General features: G+C 47.8%; 1 protein-coding gene across 1 annotated transcript in view; it reads left to right on the top strand.

The window, feature by feature from the left end:
- The window catches only part of RBM20 (RNA binding motif protein 20), a 29,728-nt gene extending 16,566 nt beyond the window's left edge, over positions 1-13,162 (top strand). Inside the window, exons 9-15 of the mRNA XM_088528846.1 lie at positions 391-470; positions 1,476-2,163; positions 3,965-4,063; positions 5,516-6,176; positions 8,585-8,704; positions 9,699-9,820; positions 12,918-13,162. Coding sequence (XP_088384972.1) covers positions 391-470; positions 1,476-2,163; positions 3,965-4,063; positions 5,516-6,176; positions 8,585-8,704; positions 9,699-9,820; positions 12,918-13,028 — 1,881 coding nt within the window. The 3' untranslated portion in view covers positions 13,029-13,162. The remainder of the gene's footprint in view (positions 1-390; positions 471-1,475; positions 2,164-3,964; positions 4,064-5,515; positions 6,177-8,584; positions 8,705-9,698; positions 9,821-12,917) is intronic.
- The last annotated feature ends 14,350 nt before the right edge of the window (positions 13,163-27,512 follow it).

The raw sequence follows: 27,512 nt of genomic DNA, 5'->3' as shown, positions 1-27,512 counted from the left end.
ACAGAGAGAGAGGCTGATATGTCTATTTTATTCAGGTATTAGAATAATGGTCTGTTCATTACCTCTTGCATACTATAGTGAATGCCTAACAGAGATGTGCCAGCTAGTTTTCATAGCCTCTGGTAGACAACTTTCTTCTCTTACAGAAGTATATGGAGATGGTGTTGCAATGTAACAGAGGAATTTTTGCATTTTGTGCCATTTTACTGCTTTGATTATTTTACTGAGATACTAGTTGTAAAGAAGACTGTAACAAGAACACCAAATCCAAATATTTCACATTAGTAGTATAACAAAATGATGCATGAATGCTGTTTCTTACAGGATGCATCACCTAAAATAGCTTGGAGAGTAGTGCAGCATGCTAAACAGTGCCTTTGTCTTGCTTAGAAACCAGGTAAGAACGTGGCCGCCATCATCCAGGACATCCACTCACAGAGGGAGAGGGACCTGCTCCGGGAGGCAGACAGGTAACTCTGCAGTGACAGCTCTCCTGCCTTGGTCAGGGGTATCCCTGCTCTCTGGACGTGGGGCTGCAAGTCAGGGCAATGCAGAAGGTTCCTGCATAGTTTGGGACTGGGATTCAGAGAAGTCTGTAAGCCTGCAAATAGAATAACTCTTGTCTATGTGCTTCCCTTTCCATTTCATTCTCTTTCTTATTTTGGATTTCATTTCCAGTCACTGAAAAGATACAAGTGGGTAGAATAGTAGGTGTGGGACGTGCATAATAAGATCAGATTGAAACTGTGCATGATACGAAAACAAATGAAATATTTTACTCGCTGCTCTTTGCCAGTTATTGCTACTAACAGTAATTAATCAGAAAATTTACTTAATATTTGAAGAACACACAAATCAAGTTATTCTCCCCTCTTCCCCCTCAAATGAGCAGTGTAAAGGCTAGGGTTCTGGAAGAGCTAGAGAGATGGAGCCAGTTCAGGTTAAAATATATTGGGGTGTGTTTTTGATCAGACTCCTTTCATTAGTAGTTTCTGGACCTTCCAGCAGAAATGGAATGAAATCATCCTCCTAAAATGCCTCTTTTCAAGCAGGCAGTGTTTGAGTAGATGACTGCTCTTGAACGCACTATTTTGCTCCATCCCCGTTTTACCACATCCCTGTGTCACTTTTGCCTCAGAGATGTTCTAGATGATCAAGCAGGCTGTCTTTGTAAAGCTACTCACATATTCTAAGCTTCTAATGCTAAACCTCTATTAGAGGTTTTTTATAGGAGTGACTGTGTCCTTGGGGGCCCCGTGGGGCGCTGGTTAGGCTCTGTGGATGTGAGGGTGGCCCTGCCTTTCCTCGTGCTCGCTCTGCGGGGCTGGCACCTGAGAGGCCTGGGGTGTTGACGTGGTTTCCCCGACGGCCCCAAACCCACGCGGACCCGTGCGGTTCCCGGGGGTTCCCTCCCGAAGCACAAGCACTCGGGGTGGGCCGCAGCGGGTCGGTCACAGCTGCCTCTCCCTCTGCAGCAGGTACGGCGCCGAGCGGCCCCGCTCTCGCAGCCCCATCAGCCGCTCGCTGTCGCCCAGGTCCCGCACTCCCAGCTTCACCTCCTGCAGTTCCCCCCACAGCCCGCTGGGAACCAGCAGGACAGACTGGGGCAACGGCAGGGAGTCGTGGGATCAGTCCCCATATTCGAGAAGGGAAGAGGAAAGAGACAGCAGAGACTGGCGAGAGAACGGGGACGAGAAGAGGGACAGGACTGACATGTGGGTACATGAGAGGAAACATTATTCCCGACAGCTGGACAAGTTTGATTTGGATGAACGGATTGAAGGAGGCAGAGGACACAGGGAAAAATATCTAAGGAGCGGTTCCCCTGGCTCCCTACATCCTTTGTCTGGCTACAAAAGCAGGGAAGATGACTACTACAGGAAGACCTCCAAGTCAAAATCTGACAAGTTCCAGAGGCAGCAGCAGGAGTTCCCTGGGAGATCGAAGAGAAAGGAAGAGGCAAAGTCGAGGGAGCGGAGACACTCGCACAGCGAGGAGGCCACCAGGGAGGAGCTGGCCGAGCCACGGCACAGCAAAGCACCCGAGGGCTCCAGGCAGAAACCCAGCGACAGGAGTAAAGCTAAGAGGGCTGACCGAGACCAAGAGGAAGGCGCTGCTGCTGAAGGCAGTGAGGCGAAGGAAACCAGACCTTCTGAGAATGAGGTAAGTAGAGATGCCAAACTAGCCAGAAAGAAAGTAAATGCTGAAATACGTATTTTCTGAAGTATTTCAGACCAGTTGTTACTGGCACGGTGATGGAGGCATGCAGTGTTTTACCATTATGCAATCAGGGAATATATTCCTAAAAGACACCGTGGGAGGTCAGCTCGCCCACCTCTTCATGCTCAACTGTGCAGGTCTCTTACGGCATTCCTGGACTGGGTAGCTGGATGTTATCTTCACATTTTATGCAGAGAGTCTCCAGGTAACCAGTAAGATAATGAAGGCAGAACAAAACCAAATCAAAACCTACTGCTTTCATGCAGGTTGTGTTTGTAGGGACAAGTTGGCTCACAGTTCTCTCTTCCAAACCTGTGTGTAGTGGTGCTTTACAGGGATAAGAAATATTTGTAGGAAAATAGAGGGAATTGGTTGTCATACTTCCAAAATGGGGAATGAACTTTTAAATCCAATGCGACACATTTTATTTCAGTCAGCTCAGCAGGGCAGCTGGTACCTGATAATTGTATGTTCCTACCCTCAACAGCACAGTGAAGGGAGTGGTGGAAGAGACCCCTTGGCAGAAGCATTGAATTGGTTTAACCCTAAGGCTAGGAGATGCCTGGGATAAAACTTCCAGTTGGTGAAGTATCAGTGCGTGTCACATCCCAGATTCTCCTCTGAGAAGGAGCGTGAGGTCAGGGATGCCTCATTCACTCAGCCCCAGCACAGCCCCTGCTCGTGTCCCTGCTTTGCTCAGATCTAGTTCCTGGCTTATGGCCACCCTGCCTCCCCCAGGCCCTCCTGGGGATCCTCTCCCTCCACCCGCCCACGGGGCCGTGGGCGCAGGCGGCTGCGGAGCTGCTGCGCTGACCAGGGTCCACGTGGTGTTTGACTTGGTGTTGTCAGGGCTGTCCTCAGTTGCCATTAGCTGACCTTGCATTCTTGCTTCTCGTGCGGCTCTAGATCATGTAACTCTCGAAAGCTCTAGATCATGTAACTCAGCTAGTGTCTGTAATGGGTGGCAATGCCAGTCTCATGCCACCGTCATGTGTCTGCATCACTTTTTGTCAGTTTTCTCTTTTGTCTGGTATTTCACTGTGCTGCACAGCTCCTTGGGAGGATATTTCTCTCTAGTGTATAGACATGTCAGACCAAGCTTCCCAAATCACCAGGGCCGCACACTCCTCTGTAAATTTTCCCAGACATTTGGAATTGGCATTGCTAAAGGAAAACCTCTCTGGGGATGACTGCTAATAATTCAGGATGGAGCAGTCGAGATGACTGCTCTTGAACTCACACTTTTGCACCATCCCTGTTTTACCACGTGCTAGGTAATACTGTGATTTTGTTCTTCCAAAGCATAAACTGTGCAAGTAGTTGCATTCTTGATTGATCCAGCATTAATAAACAAAAGAGCTGAGGTCTTTTGCAGAGTTTTAACAGTGATGCTCTCCTAGCCATATCAGAGCCAACATAACAAATGTGAATAGAGAACAGAAAAGAGGAGTCTGGAAATTTTAATAAAATCACATTCTCCCCCCACCTGTCCTCCAGCCAATTCTATGATATAAATTACATCTCTCTAATTTTATTTCAATTTCTTTTTCTTAATTCTTATTTGTGCAGCTTTGCTAATGGAATCCAATTCTTGGGTCTTTTCCCATAGCCCTGTTGACTTGCATAAACTTTAGAAAAAAAGAATGTGACCTTGTGAGTGACTTTGCTTCCGCAAACCCAGAATAGAAACATAATAGAGCACCACTGTGTGTTGCTATACGTGTATATGTTATATTTATTTTAGCTTGGAAAAAAGGAGCAAGTTCCCGAGAAGAGCTCTCCTTCAGCTAATAAGCAAGGAAAAGAATCTGGAGAGATTGTGGAAAGCACAAGGAAAGAGAAGGTTAGTTGCACATTGTTGTTTTGCCTTTGACGATAAAATGAGTGAAAACCCAGATTTGGTAGCATATTTTCCTATCTGAAGTATTAAACGTCTAATAAAAGTCATGTAGACAGTTTGCAGAAGAGTGTTGTCTAAATTAGCCTGCCTTATCTTGACCTCTGCTTTCAGGAGCAGCTTTTTCTGAACTCCTCAGAGCTCTTTTTTTAGTTGCTCTTTGCCCATGTATATTGCTTCACATGCATAGCCCTTGGCACTGCCAACTGCAAGTAACGTATGCCCAAATGAACCGTGTAACTTTGCAAAAACTGTGTCTCAAAACAGGTGACGTGGTCACTTAGCAGACAAAGAGGAGATTAATGATGAAAACTTTTCAGAATATGGGCACTAAGTAGACTATAGATAGTAGCCTCTCTTAATTGTTTCTGTTTTTAATTAGAGGATGTCTTTATAGCACCCCTGCTGCAGCATCGCAGTAGGGCACAGCAATGTCCTTGGAATTCCTCCAGCTTCATATCTCCAGGGTCATGGGTTGATGGTCAGATATGGGAGCTATTGATATCTGTGGCCGTAGAAAACTGATCTCCTGGCAAGAACGGTGTCGACTCCCAGAGTTTTCGTGCTGTTTTAGGATTCTAGGAGGGGAAGTGTGGGAATGACCACACAGAGGGAGAATATAGATTATTAATAGATTATGTGCACATGATGATTCTGGGAGTTGAAATCTAAGCTGCACCAAGTCTGTATTGAAAGACATATATACCTTATAATTCTAATTCTTCTGAAATCCAATAGTAGTATCTGGGAATCCTAAGTCTATAACTGCATGCGTGAGGTATTTCGGCTTATAAACTTTTGAGTATAACTGTAAAACTGGCTTTTCTCAAGGTCTAGGCCAACTTCTACCAACACAATCCCTGGCAGAGGGCTCTTGCTGGTGGAGGGAAATGACTACGGAAGGTAGCCACGTTTTCTCAGTCACTGTAGGAAATTAAAGGACCTAATCCAGCAAAGTAAAAGCTACAATGGCCAGACTGGGGCTCAGTATCTTCTCACTGTGGTACCTACTTCTGGGCACCTTGGGATGGAGGCAGAGCAAAGGGAGAGGATAATTTCCTCGGGATCACACAGCCGAGTGTGACTAGTGTGATAGGTTGTGCCCTGTTCTGCTGTTTGCAGGAAAGCAGGAAGGGGGAAACTGGAGAGACGTTATTGTCCAAAGCAGTTACAGGATCTCCCTAAAGTGAAGTTTATACAGTTATTTTTAAAAGCTTGCTCATTCCTGTAAGGTTTAAAATCAAAGCACCGGGCATGTTGTTCTTTGGAACTAGAATAGAAGAGGGGTTGGGTATAACCAGGTCAAAAGTTTCCCTGATTACTGATGTTCAAAGCCCACTTCTAACAGTGACGGTCTGTAATCACTGATTTCTCAAATTTCTTACCTCTTTGTGGCAGGAAAGAGACTGGGAGAGTGGAAGTGAGATAGAAGGTGAGACCTGGTATCCTGCTAACATGGAGGAATTGGTGACAGTGGATGAAGTGGGAGAGGATGATCTGATTATGGAGCCTGATATAACTGAGCTTGAAGAAATAGTCCCCGTTGATCAGAAAAATAAAGCCGTCTCAGAAATGTGTCCCTGTATGTCAACTATGTTAGAACTGAAAAACGATCATAGCCACTTAACCAGGAGTGAAGACAAATTTGCCCATAAGGCTCTAGAAACAAACTTTGGGTCGGCAAAGGGCAGCGTAGCCACTTCTGGTGGCTGTCGGGGTGAGGAGAACGACAATGCGGTTACTGGAGCAGCGAGCCCAAATCTGCACCCTGAGCAGAAGCCGGAGGAGGCAAAAGACGGCCAACCTGCTAGGGAGTCTGATCACCAGCAGAAGGAAGGAAAAAGTGATAAAAGCTCTGACGTTCATTCAGAGCCCGAGGATCGCCGTATACCTTCTGCTCAGCTGAAAGAAGAGCCCCTCCAGCTCCCTGACACATTTATAGATGATTACAAACAGATGGGATCACAAGGAACTGAGAGCAGAGAAGTCATGGAAATGCTTGTTAAAAATGCCGGTGAAGAAACAAGATGTGGAGGCCAGGAGTGTTCAGAGGCCAAGGGTAACTACCGCGGTGTTTTTTTTTTTTTTTTTTTTTTTTTCCCGCTTGCAAAGAGAGCCCCGTGTGTTTTCTTTGACAGTAGATTGAAATTTATTGCTAACCAGAATAAATGTTGCTAATAGAATCAAGACTTGTCCTTGGAGCAGCTCCGTAAAAGAACCCCAGTGCCTTTCGCCAAGCTAAATCATTAGAGGCTTTTAGCTGAATAGTGTAAAGGAAATATGATAAGCAGCTTGCAAGCCTTCTGCGAGGCATAAGGTGCTATAATTGTCAAACCAAGGTTCACATGAGTTTAGCTGAAGTCTCTCAGTGCCCTGCTAAATTTATTTTGAATTGTCAATGAAATGAGTGACAGTCTCTGAAGGTCAGCACAGAGGTGTCTCTCATGTCTGGCTGGCTGCGTGTTCTTACGCACGGTACAGCAGTGTTAGTATCATGGAAATTGTGTGCACATTGTTACCTCTTGGTCCCTCCTCACACAAACACAGGCTTTTTTTTTTTTTTTTTTTTCAGGACTTACCCTATCATTTTCTGTTATCTTCTGCATGCTGCCTTTAATATAACTGATAAGATGTGCTGTTAGATAGTGCAAATAACTGTAATCATAGCTGCCTGTTAGTATTTTTACTGCCAGAAAAAAAGTCTTGTGTGTCTAAAATACACTTCAGTTCCCTGTCACTCCTTCAAATAAAATGCAAGTGAAAGGACTGGGGATAATGTAACGAAGTGGAAACAGCATATACCATGTTGGCCAGGAATGTTGTTTTTTGGTTTTCATTGTAGCCTGTAGAAAAAAAAAATGTGAATATAAGTTTTTGAATATTTCCTGAGAGTACCATTTTCCATCAGAAAATGATGAAACATTTTACGTAAATGTCCCCCTTTGCACAAACTTCTTCCACCAGGACAGGTTTGAAACTCACTTGGCTTTCACACCTCACCTGCCTGGCCTGCAGAAGAGCTTGGCAGGGTTTGTGCCTTTGCAGATACCGCAGCCCTGCAAACTGCCCAGGACTGGGGACTACCACGTCCCCAGGCCTTTGGGCCAGCTGGCTCTCCTGGGCTGCCCACTTGAGTAGCTGACGTGCGAGTTGGGTATCCCAAGAGACAGTAACTTGGGCATTTTTGGCATCTAAACTCCCAACTTCCTGGCAGGGAACCTGGAAGCTCCAGGGGAGCTTGTGCTTCCCAGGCTTCTGCCCAGAGTTGACATCTAGGATCCTGCGTGCAAGGCAGGGTCTTTGGGCTCCGGGCTTTCTGCTAATGCAGCTGCCAGCTCAGGAGCCCTAGGCATCAACCTGGGCAGGACTTGAGTTGCAACCAAGGCCCTGGGTGTCCTGCAAACACCCAGCTTTCGCTCACAGGGTTTCTAGGATCTGTTCTGCAGAGCTGGAAACCTGCACTTGGTTTAAAGTTAACCTCAGAGCAAATTGATCTGGATTTTACATTATTTTCTTATAAATCGTGTACTAGATGTATTTAAAACAATGAAGAGAATTCTCATAGCCAGAAATTGCAGATCTTTGAACTACAGGCTTGAAAGGCAAGAAGGGTTTGGTTTGGGCAAAAATATATTTGTTTTCTGAGAAAACATATTCCTCATCTAGGTGAAATTTGCAATGCAAGAGGGATTTTGTGAGGGTAAGGAAACCAGTTCTTTGATGTAAGAACTGAAGAACAGGAATCAGACAAGTGTATCTGCAGTTTTGTTGCTCTGTGATAGTGACTTTTTTCTTTCCTTTTTTTTTTTTTTATAATAAAAGCAGTTCTCATATTGAGAAGGAAGAAGGTCTGTCATTTAACTGGCTTCATCCTCCTCAGCAAACTGAGTCACTGTTTGCCATAACTGGGATCTCCTGCGTGCCTGTCCGTTGGGGTCAGCGGGGAGCAAACATCCCGTCCCCGCTGGCCACCGAGCCAGACCTTGGCGAGGGGCCAGAGCCATCCAGCAGAACCGTGGGGAGCTGAGCCGGGAGCAGAGCTGCGTGGCCAGGGCGCTGCTGGAGCAGGGTCTGCCCTGCGGGGACCTGGGGGACGTGTCCTCGGCGGGTGCCCCGTTGGGACAGCTCTGTCCCCGGAGCCGCGTGTGGCCGCGGAGCTGCGGGCTGAGCACGCTCTGCCGGGGGCCTGTGCGAAGGAGATCCGCAGAGAGCCTTAAACGTGAAGACAGGAAAAATAGGGAGCTTGCAGTTAGGAATAGAAAAATGATCTACTGGGAGAGAGAGGGGTGTGAGCATCGGGGTGGGATGGCTGCTGTGAGCTGCGCTGAGGAGGCGTCTTGTTTGAACAGAAAAGCATTTTTTCCAGATTTTACTTACCTTCTGGGTGGAGCCGTAAATTACTTTTGAGAAGGTTACAAATGTCTCTAATAAACTGTTTTCATTGAATGCATTTATTCCTTTGTTAAGCAAATTCTAGGTACCTGGAGATGAGATCTCTGGAATACCCGGAGGGGGACGCCAAGCGAAGCCATTCGCCGCCAGGCTGGGAACAAGAGGACGTGTTCACGGAGCTCAGCATTCCCCTGGGTACGCGCAGCCGCAGGAGAGGCCGCCTGCTGCAATACCCAGGAATTACAACAAGATGTCACTTGAAGGCTGCTTGCTCTGCTTCCTCAGCTCCCGTGTGAGGAGGATGAGGGGCAGCGTGTATAAGAGAGGGGGATGAAAGAACCAGCATTTCAATCCTAGATCATTATTTCTGCAATTTCATTGCAGGAAAAGAATGGTATATGGTCGCATTAACATCAGTGATGACACGAAATGCTTTGGCCTTGGACTGAGTTTTGTCTCTGACCTGGGCCTAATGCAGGGAATATCCACAATAACAAAGAGCAGGATAATTCAGCCTGTCGGAGCTAATTTAACCCCAGTTGTTTTGGCTGCTGTTAACTCCTTTGAGACTGCAGGGCAAGCACAAGCACAATCCACGGTGACACTTTGGTTGAAGCTTTGGTCCATGTCAAGGAATGTTGGGAGTTGGAGGATCATCCTGTAAACGCTTAAGAAATTACAGAATATAAGTCTAAGATATATAGTATAAACAATACGTAGTAATTTAAAAGTCTTTTTCATAGAAGTGTTGGTTAGACTTTTTAGTATAACCAAAAGTGTTGGTTATACTGTGTGAATACCAATCATGAGTGAAAAACCTAGGAGAACTGCGTCTTTAAGGATAATTTGCCTAACTTAAGCAGGAATTTGATACTAATAAGTACTCTAGCTATTCCAGCCCTCGAAGTTGCACAGTGAAGTTTCCAGTCAAATAGTGTGTGGGAGAAGGTACGGCTTAAAATATGTATTATATCCATAAGAGGAGATGTGCAGGATGTATTTGCAATACCTGATTTTAAACTGTGGGTCAGTATTGCGAAATCAGATAAATCAAAGAGAACCCAGTATTCACGGTCTTCAAATCTATGTGACTTAACTAAATAGCATCTTTTTTCTCTAAAAGCAAGTTTATTGTTGGGGGGGAAGAGTTTTGACCGACATCCTAACGTGATTCAAAATCTCTCTATAGGTGTGGAATTTGTGGTGCCCAGAACAGGGTTTTACTGTAAGCTCTGTGGACTCTTCTACACAAATGAAGAGACAGCGAAGACAAGTCACTGCAGAAGTACTGTTCACTACAAAAATCTTCAGGTAAAATCAGTCTTGAAACTAGCTGGCAACTAGCTGTTGGGGTGGAATGCGTTGAAGTTCCACAGTGCTGTAAAAAAAAAAATACTTTTTATGGTGTGGGCAGAATTCAAAAGAGGCATACATAAGCAAGGCACTGCAGTGGGTGCGAATGTTTACACACTAGTCTCTCACTCCTTGATCCTTGAAATCAGCTTAAGGATCATAAATAAAATGAGTCCAGGAAATCATTTTATCATTCCATTTATATTTGAAGCTTGTCAGGAGCATGGTGTGCAGCTCGGACCATTTAACTCTGTGTTCTCGAGAGCTCCAGACATTGCTGTGGCTGGCAGCTTTTTCAGATGCACACGGGTAGTATCAGTCATTGCTGTTCATGACAGCACAAGCTGCCCGGAGTGGAGGACTCGTCAGAAGAGGCAACTTTGCCTCTCATCTCCTCAGCCCCAGGCCTGTGCAGGGGTGTGAACGTGGAAGCAGTTCTCTTCAAGCAGTAGCCATCTTCTCTTCAAGCAGTAGCCATCTTTCCCTAGCGGGCTAGTAGCTATTAACATTTCTGTGAATAGTTTTCTTTAAGTGATGGAAAGTCAAATAATTTATCTGGGAGAATTTTCTTCTCGACTTTTCCTCTAATCATAAAAAGGCCTCTGGTTTTTGAAGATGTTGCCTGAAGAGCTGCTATGTGCTAGTAATGGATCTTCCAAGCATAAGCCTGGAGAGCAGGTGCCCAGTTTGCATGTCCTTTTTGTGTTTCATGCAAGAAAATCCAGAGGGATTCAGCAGAGGTAGGGCTATTTGGTGCAGGCCATGTGTCCCATGTGAGCGTGTCCTCAAGAAACTTATGGCACTTAGGGAAAACTTCCCAGTCTACTTCCAGCTCTGGCAATTGGCACTGTAGAAGAGGCATTTATTTGTTTATTTTCTAAGTTATTTTGTTAAAATCACGGGGAAAAAAAATCCAGTTAAAGCCAAGTCAGTATGAAAAAAAAATCTCCTTTCTAAGACTTTTCGTGTGAGCATTGTGATACTAAAACTGTCCTGAGATAAAAGCACAAGGACTACAAGACCAGTTAAAACTAAATCTGTCAAACGTGGTAATGAAACATTGTTCTGTGGAGCTGTAGCTCTTATCTTACTAAATTGAGGAAGTTAAATGTCTGGTAAATAACCATCTGACTTTTGTCTGTTCAAGTAGGAACAGCAAACTTTAAATAATTGTTCTACTAGAACCTTTTTCTTGTAATATTGCTCACTTATACACTCTTAAGAAATTTCAGTCTTAGTCTACCCACAATTTAAGAATTATGGAATCTAATTTTTACCTTATCCTAAGCTCTGGGACTGCTGCCGCAGCTTGGCTTGGGACAATAATATAATCCCAAGAGCTCTCATTGCTATGAGTCTTCATGTTTGATGTTACCCTTCATATGGGTTCCTTAGAACCACATCCAAAATATAAGTGTTTGCAATTTAACACAAACTGAACAGTTCATTTGCCAGATTTTTTCCAAGACCCTCATTTGTAAAGGTGAGGATTTTGTCTTGAGGTAGAACAGTCATCTTCATCTGTGTATGGTCTTCCTGAAGAATAACACTGGGGAAAAAGCAAGCAAAGAAGCAGCTGTTTCTTCACCAGTCTGGTAGACTTTTTGCAATTTTTCATTCTCTTCAGCATAACAAATAATTTCCCAGGTGCTATTCATATTTACAGATTTGTTGTATTTTCAGTGTCCAAAAAAAACCTCACCATTCAGCCATGTCTCCTACAAAGAGCTTTCAGATTTGTCTAGCATAAGTTACCCTTGGGCAAGTCAGTGCAGCATTTTATTTTGCTTTTCTCTGGTTTTATACAGTATTCATCAAAAACTTATATTTTAAACATAAGTATTTCTTCTTTTACTGCCATTTGCTATAATCTGAATTTCTGGTTTATGAACTTCAAAACTGGTATGTGTGTGTTACTCATGATAGCTGACATTAAGGTCCACCAAAAGTGGTGGCTAAACCCTTTATTGTCTTTGAAAAGTTCAATCCTGTTTTGGTGGATAATTATTAAAAAACAAAAGGTGTGGGTTATCTGGTCCAGTGACAAGTGCTGGTGATTTATTGCAGCCCGTGGAGTACGGAACACTCCTCCCAAGCTTTGCAGTTTTTGTATCTCGGTGTGCTGCAGTAACATTTACTCTGGCCTTCAGCCACGTGGAACTTTGTACTCTGAGGCCAAGATCAAGAGTTGTGTAATTTCCATAGCCAAATCTCTGTATTCAGGGCAGCAGGGGTGTAGTCATCATTTGCTCACAGGTACGCCTACCTTGTGTCTTTCCTGAGTGCCTTTCAATGTACCTCTTACTTCCGAGACCTGTATTTACCTGAGACAACCTGTTTGAGCACACCAAGAAAGGCCCTACTTTCTCTATACCCATTTCTCATTTCACCACTTCCCCATGGATGCCCAAGAGTGAAGGCTTGGGGAGTCCTGCGATTACACTTCTGTATTTTCAAATCACACTGGGTGTTTAGAGCTCTGAAATGCTTTATCTTAAAGCAACAGAATATATGTAAATACTCGAGCCAGGCTTCTAAACCATGTTAATTATTTTACTGAGTTTAATTCTTCCCTTAAATTGCTGTCATTCACATGATGTGTGTCTGAAAATGTGGGTTGTATGCTTTAATATATCATTCAGAAACTCCATCTACTCAGCCACACACTTTTATCTGAACAAAATTCACTTGATTTAATGGTGTTAGTGCTTGCCCTGTGGTATATGGGGGTGTAGTAAGCAGTCAATTTATGTTTGCCCTGACAAAAAGGTGAGGTCTAGCTACACAGATCGATGAGGAATCGTGTTCCTCCTGGTTCTGTCATCAATTCCTCTTATGGCACAGAGTTAATCACAGAACTTCTTAGGCTCTATTACAGTAGATGGCCTGACACAGCTGTATTACCTGGCTTGAATTTTCACCAAAATGGGGCTTCTGTGTGTTTTCCTCCCCTGTGAGTTGCTAGGAGAGTGCGATAGCTCTGCAGAGGTGTGCGCACCCCGGGCCGAGTTCCTTCAGCTTTGGTGCAGATGCTTTGTTTTTGGTGTGATTGCAGAAGTACCTATCCCAGCTTGCAGAAGAGAGCCTGAAAATGAGCGAAGGAGGTGGCAGTCTGCAGCAGGAGGACGCTGGAATTGTTCCTCACTTCGAGAAGAAAAAGCTATGACGTGGATGAACTGGAAGAGCCATAATGAGTGAATGCTGATATTTCTTTTTTTTTTTTTTCTAATTTTATTTCTATGATATAACTGTCAATTTGCACTGTACAGAGGAGGGGAAATAAAGAGCATGTTCCATGCATCTATGCCCAGAGTGCCATTAAAACCCCAAATGCCTGAAACAGTTTCCCACGGTGAAGCAATGCTGGCGTATCTGTAACGAGTGGAGCAATTATCTCTCACACTGTGAGCTGGGAGTGGTGTCCTAGATTAAATCAGAATTCTCAGGGATTCTTAAAGTTTTAATTCTGATGTGGCACATCAGATCAGGCAGAGTATTTAGAAGGACTTAGCATCCTCCAGTGGATGCTGGAAGGAAAGGAAACGCGACTATAAATAGTCTTCAATGTTGCTTAAAATATTTCAACCGCTCATTGCCCGGTGAGAAGTAGGATCTAAAATCTTGCTGCTAAGCCTAATCAGTAGATGGCATAATATAAACCCCATCAGCATCCATCTTACAGCCAGGAGAGCTGGTGAACGTGTGTGTTGCTGGGCACTGCCTGCACTGCGGGTGTTCGGAGCGCAGAGGGAGCCAGCGGCCCTGGCGCGGGGAGCTCCCGGCGTGGAGCAGCCCAGCGCGCCGCTCCGTGCGCCCCGGCAGCCAACCGGCTCTGCAGGATTTACCGTGCTGTGACTGAGCTGTGCTCCCTTGGGCCTTGTGTTTAAAACTCTGTTTGATCATCCAGAGGGTGCTAACTTGGAGTATTACAGACTTGCAACTCCCACAAGAGGCTTTTAAAGTACCACGTTTGGACCATGTTACTTGTAAACATAATTAGTCAGGGTACTTGCTTTGGGGATCTTTTTTTCTTCTTCTTCTTTTTCCTTCAAGCTTGCTTTTCCTCAATTTGGCAACCTTGAATTTTCCTGGTCCGAAGGGAAAGATGCCAGACTTTTAATATTGTTTTTGTATTCAACTTCCCTGAATTTTTTGGGCAAATACAACAACTGATGCCTCACAGAGCACTTCACTGAGAACACAGGATGCACCAGCAGCTCTGGAATTATTATGAGCTATTGTTTCTGAACAGTTGTTGCTTAGTATTTTGCAAAGTCCCTTTGAAATTCACTGTACAAGTTTCTGGTTCACGTCAGTAGGGCTTTGTGTGGTAAAGTGAATACGCAGGCAAACCCCTGCCAGAGCTGATCCTGGAGTTAGGCTTTATAAAACGCACTGCGTGGCCTGGGCAGATGGGGATTTGCAGACGTTTTGCTGTTCTTTGCCTGACTAATATGCATCACGGCATGTTCTGTGCAAATTGCTGCTGTTGGATGTCCTGTTTGATGTTGCGTGGAGGAAATAGTTTTCCAGGAGATTCTAGCCATCCCTAAGGATGACATGGATGTCAAAAAATATTGCACAGTGACTAAATTGCCAAAGTTGCCTTCACCAAAGTATTTGATCCATTATTACCTGTGCCAGGAGCCACGCTCTTTTTCTGAAATACCTCTTAGCCAGGCAGTGTCTCCCCTGGGAGCCTGATGTTGTTGTATTAGGCTCTGTTCCAATTCATGGCCTGTGTTTTCCGTTCATTTTTACCAGAGGTGGGTTCAGGTTTCATAGCTGGAATTCGTACTTCTCACAAGTTCAGGGATTCTTTGCATCCCAAATTCAGACACAGCCTCTTTGAAAGAAAAGGGGAAATGAAAAACATCACAGCATAAACCCTGCTTTGTCCAGACTTTAAAAGCGTTAAAATTTGGGCCCATCTGTCATTTTAAACAGCTATTTTTGGTTTTCTCTGTGCAAAAAAATATTGCAAAACAAGTTATTTTTCCTTCAAGGACTGGTTTTTCTTTGACAGTTTGTTTTTCACATTGCAGTGAAATTTGAGCACAAAGCCAGAGCTTGTATTGCAAGGTATAAGATTACGAAAGTGGCAGTAAAACTTGTGCAATTGTCATTTAAAGCACAGCTCAAGGTGGTCATGTGTCATGTGAATGTGAAGCTCCCTTCGTGCCCGTCGGCACAACGTGAGCATAAGGGCAGGAAATCCCTCCAAATGCGAGCGCCCAGTCTTTGAAGCTGACCCTGCCATGAAACTGGGTCTCTCACTGGCCTAATGGGAGCTCGTTAGACCATGTGGTTAAGTTTAATTGGATCTGAGACATGGATCAAAGCCATACGCCCCCAGCAACTTTATCCCTAGGTAACCTCAAATGAGACAAGTATCACTGTTATTATTCTTTATTTGTATTGCAGTAGAAGCTACGAGTCCACTGCCTTTATTAGAGGCACAGCACAAATCCACAACAAAGACTTTCCCAGGCCAAAGAGCTTTAAATCAGCCCTTTAGAAAACAGACAACAGCTGGGTACAAGCAGGCAGGAGAAGCCAAGGAAACCATGGGATTCTGACTGGCAGCAGCAGAATTATGAAAAGGAGTGTTTGCCTAGGGGCTCGCTTTTGGATGGAAGGGAGATGATTCAAACTACTTCCCTCCTCTTCAAATTCTGACACCGGATTGACTCCCATCACTCACAACTTGCATATTTAGCCCCCTTTTTTTTCCTGACCAGTTGCTTTAGACAGGCAAAAAAAATCTCTTCTTGACAGTGTGGGCCTTGCTATCCTGCAGACCCTGGCTGAAGTTTTCTTCTCAATTTCTGTTTCCATCCTGGTCTCCTCAATTTGTGTTTCCATCCTGGTCTCCAAAAGCTGGAGTCTTGACCAGGGCTCACCGGGAAGTGTCCAGGCTCCAGTTATCTCATTTGGGTTGTCAGTCCCTTGCCTTGCCCTGGAGGTAGCCAGAAGCTCCAGGTAGCAGCTCTCTCTATGGAGAATCCTCTTCTGGAAGCAGGTGACTCAAGGGGGTGGTGCAGATGCGATGTCCAGCCCTCAGACGAGATCAAATTCAGACATCTGTAGGGGATGGACCTGGATTCCTCATTCCTCTGGGCTCTCTCCTCTGGGCATGACAGCATTCCGCACGGTTTTGCGTGCGGCTGCACAGGTAGCTCTCCTGAGAAGGTCCTTTCTCCCTTTAAAATCCAACATTGTAAAGCAGTTGGAAGCAATCCCAAGTCTTGACCAACTCCTAACGATCCCTGTGATCTGTTGTCAGCCTGATGCACTTTGAGATCCAGAGAAAATTTCCTTCCTCCCCTCGGCCAGGCCATCGGGCAATGCCGGCGGGCACTCGACTCCTCCACTTCGCTACTACCTTTGCTGCTGAGGACGGACACCCCTGCAGGCAGCCTCTTCACTTTCTCAGTTCATGTAAAAATGTGTTGTTTCTTTCAATCTATTATATTCAAAATCTTTTTCTAGTTGCTGTAATTCATCATCACTATCATACATGTTGTTTATTAATACATATATATATATATATATATATAGCACAAAGCAGGCTCAGGTCTAGCCAAAAATATACTGATATTTTAAAAAGAGCTTCCTTAATATATACAAATCATTTCAACACATCTCAACCAAAGATTGCACTTTTTGAATAGGGACTGTGTTTTTCATCTGTGTAAAATCTGTATTGATCTCAAATAGTCTTTAATGTCTTTAATTTGCAATTTACTTTCTTTGAGGTAGCAGTAAATAAACATAAATACTTCCCCCATAGGATTTCACAAAGTATTGCATCGGCTTTAACACTAAAATAGTGTTAGGCTGGTTATATTCAGGGTTTTTCTATTCTCTGAGGATTAAGGCTGTGATTTGTTGAATTATACTTGAACTGGACCAGATACACTGTTTATTGAGCTTATTATCATCTCGTTAATTTAAGTTTTGGCTTGTAAACAGTTGGAATTTGTAGTACTTATTTAATTATGTAGGACCTGTCACCACTATTAACTGATCTGTGTAACTGACCGCAAAGTGTTTCAATTTGCGTTTCTTAAAAAGAAAGATTTTAATAAAGAGAACTATGAAGCCTCTGTATGGGCTGGCGCCTGTCCCAGCAGCGACTTCCAGCTTTCCAGGGGGCTGTTTCCTCTTTTTGGCAGCCCGTCCTCCCCCTGGCCCTCCTGACCCTCCTTCCCTCCGGCACCTGAACCGCGATGGAGCCAGCCCGTGCCCAGCGCTGGCGAGCGCGGTGTGAAGAGGTGTCTGTATTAACTGCATTAAATATCTGGAGGGTGCCACGAGGCCGGGGGCCACGGGCCGGGAGGAAGTCACCTCACGGAGGGCACCAGGACGGCGCTGACGCGGGGCAGCACCGAGGGGCGGCCGCGAGAGGAGGGGAGAGCCAGGGCCTGCGCAGGCCGCGGCGGCCGCTAGCCTGGACACAGGCTCGGCAAGCACCCACGGCCAGTCGGGTTTATGCGCTGCCGTGTTGGCACCAACCAACAGCAGCGGAAGGACTTTGCCAATGTGGTGAGTCTGCGCTGGCCGGAGGCTTCTGCCTCCAGGTCTAGGCCAGGCCTGAGCCGGCAGAACAAGCGGGCGCAGGGGCCGGGATCGTTGTCTGCGCGTGAGCTGCCCGAGCGAGCCGGCCTGTGGCTTGTCGCGCTCCCGCAGGACGTGGCCACCGGGAAGCTCCCGGAGGCTGCAGCGGCCTCACTGCAGGCAGCAGCTCCAGAAGGAGCCCTGGAGCTGCGCTGAGCTCTGGCAGCTGGAAAAGCAGAAATCCAGGTAGGAGAGACAGCGAGGTCCAGGCCGGAGAGGAGGCGAGGGAGGGGAAAGGTGCCCTCGAGGAGGGCGTTCAGCTTCCTGCGCGAGCGGGGGAGCGAAGTCTGTCATCCCTCGCTGCACAGCTGGGGACGGCAGTCACGGGCAGAACAAAAACCCCAAACTTAGGCTCTCTGACTGCCTGGGTCTTTAAATCAGTGCTTTAACCTATTTAAATAAGTGCTTTGCAGCGGAGGTGCACATGCAATATATTTTAAGTACAAATGGTTTCAGTTCTTCTGCCCCACGTGTTGTGAAACTTTCACATGTGCAATTTTGATATCTCATTGCAGCTAGGAATCTGTCTTGCTCTAAAAATGAGGAAAATTATTTTTGTAAGAGTTACCTCTGCATCCTATATACATAATCAAAAAAAAAATCCAAATTGTAGTGTTCAAAGTGAGCTTTCTGATCAGGATTCTGCCTCACTTTATTTTCTTGGCAGAACGGGAAACTCCCAGGTTGGAAAGGCTTCAAAAGCAAATACAAGGCACATCCAAATACCAGCTTTGCCATCCACAGAGCTGTGACTGATCTGAGAGCCGGGTTATCTCTGAGCCATCCTGTCTGATCTGGCACTGCAAGCAAGGTCAAACCTGTCCAAAACGGGAGAGGAGACGAGCACAGGCAGGGCCGTGTGTGCGGGAAGCCAGAGAGGTGGCCACGGATCGCGGTACCAGTCTCGTTTTGAGACGATGCACAGGTGGGTTCAGGGCTGGCGAGCTCAGCCAAGGGGGCTATCTCAGGTCAGCTTCGCCTGCTTGCGAGTGTCGACTGAGGCTGGGACTCGGCGCTGTTTGCCCAGCTGGCAGTGAGGGTTACCCAAGAGAACAGCTTTGGCTTTGCTACGCCAGGCTCCGCGTGCTGAGCGCTCCCCGTGCGCCCGGCCTGCCTGACGCAACGCGGCAGCTCCACGCCGTGCGAGCACGCGCTGGCTACAGGGGGAGAAACGATCCCGGATTGTCGAGACCAGTGGGCCCAGACGAGAGCCAGGGTGTTTCATCCACCAATGCTGTAGCTGGGTAATGCAGAGGCGAAACAAAAAAAATCCTCCCACCCTTGCAGAAAAGAAGTGTCTGTAAGAACTAGTCACCTCGCTGCAGGGCAAAGGCCACGGGAGGACCTGGCCTCATGGGGACGGATGGCAGAGCCCCTGCCTTCCTCTGAGCCTGGGAACCTGCTCCTCCTCATGTGCTATTTCGCGTCCCCTGTGACTTCTGTGGCACGGAGGTGATTTGCAGCACCAAAACCTGCCCCGAATCCTTGGAAAGCACAGGGATTCCGAAGGAAACGGAGCCATGGAAACACGGGCTTGCGAGCTGCGCCCTGCCTGGCGCAAAGAGAAACCCGCAGAGCTGCTTCCACCCCTGCCGGCCGGGGGCACCGCGCAGGAGCCGGGCAGCACCAGAGGGCCGGGGCGGCGCTGGGCCAGCAAGGCCCGTTCCGTGTGTCACGGAGGGGGGTGTTACCTCGGGCTCCTCTGCACACAATTGCATCAGCCTCCCTGCGGGCGAGATGCGCAGGCAGATACGCTGATTAAAGCTGCTGAGCTCTTGTTGCAGTTTACACCAGGCTTGTCCTGCTTAAACACCGCTCTGCCAGGAGCAAGCCTTAGCTACCTGAAGAAAACTTACTTTAAGCAGAAATGGGAGTGTACGTGAGTTTTTAATTAGCTGGTTCAAATCTGAACAAGTGAATTGCTCACAGTGGGCATGACTAGAAGCTTTTTGTGAGCTCCACAGGGCAGGGTGAACCCAGCCCATTAAGTGTTTAAATAATTGCCAGACTGAATTCGTGGGCCAATATTCCTGAGCAAAGACCATTAGTGTTAGCAGGACACCTTGGGCTGCCAGGCAGCTTTTCTATCTTGATCTCCTCCTGGAGCCTCAGAAAGCAAACATCCCAGTTCTGAACTGTCTTCACCTAATTCCTCAGACTTGTCTGAGGACGTGTTCCCCTGCTTTAAACACAGTCTTCGTGTCTTTAGAGGGCACAGGAAGCCAGTTTTGTTTGTGGTTTTCTTCTCAGGCCTGGCTGTGTTTGCACTGCAGCTAGTTTATCTTTGGCAGATAGCAACGTGTTCTTGGCAGCAAACTTTCACCTTGAGCTCGGGAGGCGTCGCCACACGATGTTTTGCACACCTGTGAGGGGAAATGAGAGGAAAAAATGCCCATTTGTGTCACTGCTGAGATGCTAAAACTGGTTTCCCAAGAGTGCTCCTGGGGAGCGCTCAGCAGTGCTCCAGACTCCCAGGAACTGGGCATGCTGGAAGGCAGTGTGTAGGCATGCATGTGTGCATGTGTGTCTGTGCACATGTGTGTGCATGCGTGTGTGTGTGTGTGTGTGTGTGCATGAGCCGCTTGCACTGACTGCACAGCTGCCAACCTGACACCCTGCACCAGCGCTACAGTCCGCACTGTTGCAGTTTCTTGGTGTGTGCCCAGGTTGAGTTTCTGGCCTCATCCCTTACCCTTTTCACCCTTCTTTCCCCTCATTCTGTGGCTGTAGGTACCAACCACACTGCCCGGCTGCACACCCAGACCCTGAGTGCACTGAGACGTGCAGGGGGCAGGTACCTGTGTTCCCAGATGTGCCCTTGCCAGAAAGTGCGGCTCTGTGCACGAAGGCAGCCCCCAAAAGCATTAATGTTAATGCTCCTGTGTGAGCTGTCATACGTTGCTAACACCATCCTTTCCCACAGCTTTCCCCTGTCAGCATTTCTAGAGCTCCAAAGCGCTGCGGCTGCCGCTGTTGCAGAAGGATTCCCGAAAGGCTGCAAGGTTCAAAGGCAGGCTGGCAACCCAGAAAGGTGGGAGGCCCCAAACCCTGCTCCCTTTCCCAAGGAGAAGCCTGACAGCTATTTCTTTTCTCAGCTTTTTGCTGCTCTTGCTGCTGGGATCTCTTTATTCACTTCCCAGTGTTTCAGCACTTGGGTTGCACTAGTTGCATGTTTTCAAACTTTTCATCCACAGCCTTGAGGGCTAAGAACACACTTTGCTTTTAATTGAAAGCTGCAATTCCCTTGTTCCAAGTTGCTGGGGTTTTAGGATACATTTCCCAAAGCGCTGCAGTCCTGATAAAATCACAGATGTTGCCAGCAGGGCACAGAGTACCCTCTGTTTTGGAAGAGGAGCCGCTGGGCAGCGCTCAGTTGCAGGCACCAGCTCTGGCTACTGTTGTTTTAGTGAGTCAAATAAAAATAACATGGTGGTTAAACACAAGCTCTCCAGGCCTAACTCACCATGTCAAGCCCGTCCTTTTCTCGCTGCAGCACCGCACAGAAGAGCTGTTGCTGCAGCCCTCAGGATGAATCCCCACATCCAGGATTTTTGCCCCAGAAGGCCCCTGCCCCGTTGGGAACGGGCTCCCTGGGTTGCAGAGCTGCGGGGCTCCAGCCAGGCACCTCCCGGGACATGTGCCTGCCTGTTTGCAGCGGGGAGCGCTTCAGCCTCCGCAATCTTTGCTTTTCTCTCCCTTTTCTCCCAAATCTTGCTCGCATTGCGGCGTTCTGCTGCCTTTCACGCAGCCCTGCAGCTGCATCAGCTCCCTGGTGCCCTTGCTGCAAACAGAGCCGCTGCAAACCCTTCCCCCAAATGCCCCTGCTCTCCAGGAGCAGGTGCTACTCCAAGTTTGCAGCATTTGTCAGGTCACGGGCTCAGGGCACGGTCCTCTTTGGACCAGGACGAGGTCGCAATGGAGCCAAACTCAGGAAAACAGGAGCCTGGTGCTCACTGGCCCCAGGCTGGTGCCTTCGCAGCGCTCCAGCCTCCCTGAGACTGAAGGGCAAGGCCGAGTGGAGCAGATGCTCAGCGTTATTAAAAACACCTTGCAATTACACAGTGTCTTTTCATCTAAAGCTTTCAAAGCCTCGTAGCACTCACACAAAGTTACTTATTATCCCAGCGTTTAGCAGAGTCAGGAAACGGAGGAAGCCGCTCGGTGACTTGCCTGGGGTCACACAGGGAGCCGGCGTCGGAGCTGGGAACTCAGCCCCGGCCCAGGTGCCGACTCGGGCCTCTCCTCGGGAGCACGGGGCGCCCTGGGCCTGCTCTGAGGCTCAGGCCCAACGCCGGGCAGGTCTAAACCCGGCCTAAAACATCACAGCCCTGTGATCAGGGCCGTGCGACCCGCGCAGCTTCGGGCTTCCGAGGGGCACGTTTAAATAAGGATCAGGAACTAGTCAATAGAGTCAGCCCTCCCTGGGAGCCTGGGGGGTTGCACATGGAAGAGGCTCTTTGCATTTCACCGGGATAAAACTCCAGAACCAGCAGCATAAACGGCCAGGGGCAATAAACTGCCAGTTAGTTAAGGCGAGGTTCCCTCTGGATAAAACACGAGCAGAGGGAAAACTTGCATGAAGAGGCTGCAGTTGAATCAACTGCAACCTCAGAAAAGATACTGAGAACTAATATTGATTAGAAGGAACTCTTTTTAAAAAGCAGTAGGATTCATCAGTTAGAAAAGCTTTGTCTCATAAGTCAGGCAGATTTCAGGCTTCTAAAGGATATTAGTATGAATAGAAAATACTTTTCCTGCATGCACAGAGTTTAATGGGGAAAGAACAAGAGAGGTCACTACACAGTAAGGGTGGGATAGAGGCTAGTGTTAAATTAGGTATGTGCAAAAACCACAAAAGGTTTCTACTTTCCCTTAACTTTTGCAGAGGATGAGGATGTTAATCACAAGGCTGAAGATGAGAGGGATAATGGGGTGGATGGGGATATGGAAACAAGCACAGCCAGGATGGAAGCAAATCTCAGGGAGCCTTCCTGCACTGGAGGCAGAGGAACGGGATAATCCGCATGCCAGAGCTCTGGAAGAACTAGCCTGGATGTCTTTAGTAGATCCCTTCATTCAGGGACAGAAGAACAAGCAAGGGCCTTATACAGATGGAGCGAGAAGGAACCGATCTGGACAAGAACAGGCATGAAAGTTTCAACTTAATAGTATATGGAAGCCTGCAGAATAAATTGTGGAGGAAGGATGCTTAAAGAGAGGGAGGTAAATGGCATGGCATTAAATGGGTTTATCACATCCATTTATCTTTCTTGGATAAGGTGATTTGCCTAGTGAAGGAAATGGGGTGAATCTCACCTCGCTGGACTTCAGTTACACATTTCATGTGGAAAGTTCTTAGCTAAAGGGAGCAGTGATTTAGCAGCAAGGTTTAAGTCAGTGAAGAGCTGCTGTGAGCACAGTGCGAGAAAGGCTATTAAGTAAGAAACAAGTTACTGGGGCAGTGTTGAAAGATCACTCTTGTTTTTGTAAATGAGCTTGGCAAAAATGTTAGCAGGGAACTGGTAAAATTGCTAATGACAGAAAATATGAGGCATCATCAGGACTAAGCCAACTGCAAGTGAGAAATCAGCAGAAAGGGAAGGTCAAAGGCATGAATAACCAAAGCCCTCAACAAGCTGGGCAGCAGCTCATGCTTCACTCACAGTCACCATGTTACCAACAGGATGGAAACAAGAGAAAACCTGAACCCGGTCCTAGCACATGGCAGGAAAGGTGCAGACAGGGTGGCAGGAGAGGCAGCCTGTGCATTTTGCAAAGTGAGCACTGGGAGCACCAGGATTTCTCTGTCAAGACTTCAGGGTATCTCCCAGGAAGGGAGGAGGAAGAGCTAATGATGCTAAAGGCCAGTGCGGGTGCAGAACCAAGGATCAAAAAGAGGTACCTGATGTTTTGATTAGAAGATTGTTACTAACTGTTTGACTATCTGGTGCAGGAACAAGCCTCCCAGTTGTACTCACACATGCAAAATACGAAATCACTTTGAGAACAGAACTTGATAAGTTTATAAAAGGGGTTGTATCACATGGTGCATGTGATAGGAGACCCAGTGACCCAGAAGTTCCTGCCAGTCCTATGCACACAGGTAAATATTTTGTAACCCTCTGTGAATATAGAGGTGTGCTTGTACATACACAGAAAAGCAGGCACATGATTTATTAATTACATATATATCACAGGACCTCAGCTTGTCAAACAGTAATTACAAGGCAATAACACACCTTGTTGTAATAAACGACTCGCTAACATTTTCTCCCACAGTAAAACAGGTAAAAAGGACAATTATTTTGAGGTTAAGACGGTATTACGTGTATCTGATTATTAGCTCCTGAATGAACTCACTGTCTGGAATTCTGTACAGCCAAACAGAGCAGTCCCTTTTCCTGCACATTTGACCGGTTCAGCCCTTTTGGATGTGTGATTGCCTTCAGTTAGGCAAGATTGAGCAGAGGACCAGTGTAACACGGTGGGAGAGAAGGCTGCATCAATTTTGCCAAGCAAACCCCATTTTGAACTTGCTGGCAGGAGGGCTGCTCAGAAATAGGCAGAGGGAAGGGTTTCTGTGCACTGCCAGTAGCAAGTCTGGGAAAGATGAGCGAGAGACACACACAGCGAGAAGGAAGCTGTGATTTGGGAAAGGCTTCTTGTCCGAATCCCTTTCAGCGAGCGGCACTTCAGTTCTGCCACTCAGGCAAACCGGAGCTGATCCCCTTCCATCCCATGGGAATGCCCATCCTCAGCACACAGTGCAGCCCAGGCCGGAGCTCGTGGAGGGAACTGCGGGAAGCTGCTCAAAAGCAACTCAAATCCCTGAGCATTAAAAGAGCAAAGGCAGTTTGTAGTACCCTTCCAACCCGGAGCGGCTGGAGCATGAGGAGACTGCTGTGCTTGCAGTTCATTTCACGGTTGCACCTGGAAGCCAGTGTGGAAGATGCAAAACGAAAGTACTTTGAAGGAAAAGGAACCAGAAGGGGCCAAGAGCCAGGCAAGTGAGCAGAGCAGGCTGATTTAACAGATAGGATACCTTTTTTGCTGTATCTCTTATGTGTGGAAGTGTATATTGTAAGTGACACAGTAACGGCCCAGCTAATCAAACAGAACTGAGGTGTCGGGATCGCAGGTGCTGCCTTTTGCAAATACCTAAAACAGGGAGTAAAAGGTGGAAAAATCAATCTCTGGTGGAGTAGAGCGAAAATGCCCTAGGGCACTGCAGAGCATTTTTGTTTTCCTGCTTTTTGCGGGTGTCGCTGGTGCAGGAGGCCTGACGACCTCGGCCAGTGACACGAGCTACGGGCCACGCAGCGCTCGGCTCGGAGCGGGGGCTGGCGGCGGGGCCGCCCGGAGCCCCGGGGGCAGGGCCGGGGCGAGCGCGGCCCGCGGGTCCCTCCCCTGCGCGTTCCGGGAGGCTTGGCCAGCGCCAGGGCAGGCTTTGAAAGCGGCCCGGCAGGCTCCGAGCGAGGCAGGAGGCTGCGCAGCGGCCCCGCTCGCCGCTGCTCGGGGCGCAGCAGCGGCCCCGGCCCAGGTAACGCGCGAGCCGCCGCTGCGCCGCCCGCGGGAGAGGGGACGCGGGTTCTCCGGGGGTGCCCCGGTGCGGGACACGGCTGCGGAGGGAGCGGGGAGCTGCCGCCGCTCTGCTGGCACGGGGAGCGCGGCGGGACGCGGCACGGAGGGAGCCCCGCGCAGCGCAGCGGGGTGCGCGGTTTGGCCGCGGGCTGCGGCTCGCGCCGAGGCTGGACGGGCACCAAGAGGGGGGCTCCGCTCCCGGGCGGGCTGGCAGAGCCGGCAAGCACAAAGAGCCCTGCGCACATCGTGCACCGGGGCTCATAGGTCACAGCGCTTCAGAAACCACACGGGCAAACCGGGCTGGGATTTGCAGTGGCTGATAGCCAAGCTGCTAAAGGACATTTAGCAGCACAAAGAACTAAAAAATACAACTTTTTTTTTTTTTTTCTTGTTAGGAGTGCGCTGGGGGGCTCAGGGATTTTCATCTTTTTTTGATTAATGACCCCACTTTTGGGCCTCTTGGAAGTGATCCAGGCCCCATTTTACCAGAAAACCCTCTAGCACTTTTTTTTTTTTTTTTCTGCACTTTATTTACTAGCAATTCACATGATGTACGGATGTGGTATTTGGCTGTACATTCTCTTGTGCAGTTTCTTTTTACTGTTTCAGTCCGGTATCTTTGCCATCTCTCCCTTCCTCACTGAGAAGTTCTTTTAAGGCTTATCTTCTTTCTAACAGGGGGAAAAGTTAATGCTATTATTATTTGTTAATGGGCAGAATTTACTTTCCCAATTCCAGTGATGTTACTGTGGTGTTTTGCCTCGCACATGTTAATCCATGGACGTGCAAAGAACAAACTGGAAATTATTTTTTGATTGATGGGAAAACAACATCTTTCGAGAGTGCCTCTAGGTTCTATGTCAAAATAGTCTTGTATGAACGTGCTCAACTTCCCTGACTAGAAAATGTCTGGGACTTAAGTCTCTTCGTGAACAAGAAAGATTTTCTATTATTTTTTTGATTGGGGGAGTGGTTTTGGTTTTTTTTTTTTCCAATCACTAAAATAGAGCAAAGAAGATGGCTGAGTAAAAATATTATGCTGCAGAGTTGTTTTAGCGAAGTCTCATTTGTTGTTTTCATTATTAAAACTGCTTATGGTGATTCATGCAGAGCCAGGCCAATAAATGAATTTATAGGCTCTAATTCAAGGAAAGTTTAGCTCTTTATTCACTCAACTCTACACTCATTCAGAGTAGAATTACAGTGGAGTAATATGTAAAGATACTATAAAAGTCAAGTCATAACATATGAGCTGAGGGGGATTTTCTTGCAGGTATATGAAAAATCCTGCAGTGCAGAAGTGCTAAAGCAGAACTGATTTTTATTCCCCCCTTAGGCTCTCAGGAGTGAGAAACTAGATGGAAAACAAGGGATTAGCTGCAGTTTCAAGAGACACTGTGAATGGGGCCCAAACATTTCACAATGAAATGGGACCATCACTTTTAATCAGGTGTCCCTGGGCAGTGTGTGTAGAATAAACAGGGTTAAGTGTAAAATGGTATAAAGGAGAAAATTTGGAGGGCTTTGGATGGCCACGCACGGCTCAGCTGAGCCCAAAACGGGCGCTGTTTTAGCAATGCATGAGTTTGGCTGCAGCATCCTCCCCCTGCGGCCTCCCTGCGACCAGCGAGTCCCCTCTGCAGCCTGGAGGCCGCGTTGGTGCCCCCGGCCCCGAGCCGCTCTGTGTGACCAGTGCTCCGGCCCCGAGCGCGAGCCGCTCGCCGTGACCGGTGCCCATGGCCCCGAGGCGCTCACCGTGACCGGTGCCCCCGATCCCGAGTGCGAGCCGCTCTGCGTGACCAGTGCTCCGGTTCCGAGCGCGAGCCGCTCGCCGTGACCGGTGCCCATGGCCCCGAGCGTGACCGAGCGCCGGGAGCAGCCGCGCCGGAGCAGGGGGCCGGGAGAGATGGGACACCTGTGCGTTAGTCTGCAGTAACAAAAGGAAGTGGCAATGTATATCATCATGTATAGAACCCACAGAACACTGCTGTAGCCTATATGACATGGAATACACATTTTTGCCTACCAAAAAAAAAAAAAAGTATTTCAAATTAAGGATTTCTAATTAAAGTGTTAAGGGCTGCCCAAGGCTCTGTAGCACCGTGTTTGCTACCAGTTTCAGTGCAGGCCTCCGTCCCCCTCCGGAGCTTTCACAGCTCAACGTGCCGGGCCCCTGGACCCCCCCAGCCCCTTCGCTCTCCCACGTCCCGGGTTTTGCCCGTTTTGCCGTTTCGGGTGTAACCTAAACCCCGTTAAAGGCACTGCTGAGGGACGCTGGCGAGCCCCTGCGGGCGGCAGGTGGGAGCGCTGGCCGGGCGCAGCTGTAGGGACGGGCCAGGGGGCTGCATCGGGACGGGGACGGGGACGGGGACCGGAACGGCCGCCGCGGCCCCGCGCTCCCCTCAGCGCCCCGGGCCCCGCTCCCGCCTCCCCCCGCCCCGGATGGTTC

Source organism: Tinamus guttatus, unplaced genomic scaffold (assembly GCF_059628265.1).
Source record: "Tinamus guttatus ecotype Peru unplaced genomic scaffold, ASM5962826v1 Tinamus_guttatus_pri_ptg000314l, whole genome shotgun sequence".
NCBI lineage: Eukaryota > Metazoa > Chordata > Aves > Tinamiformes > Tinamidae > Tinamus > Tinamus guttatus.
Note: the sequence above shows the minus strand (reverse complement) of the source record. Positions and strands in the feature narration are given on the sequence as shown.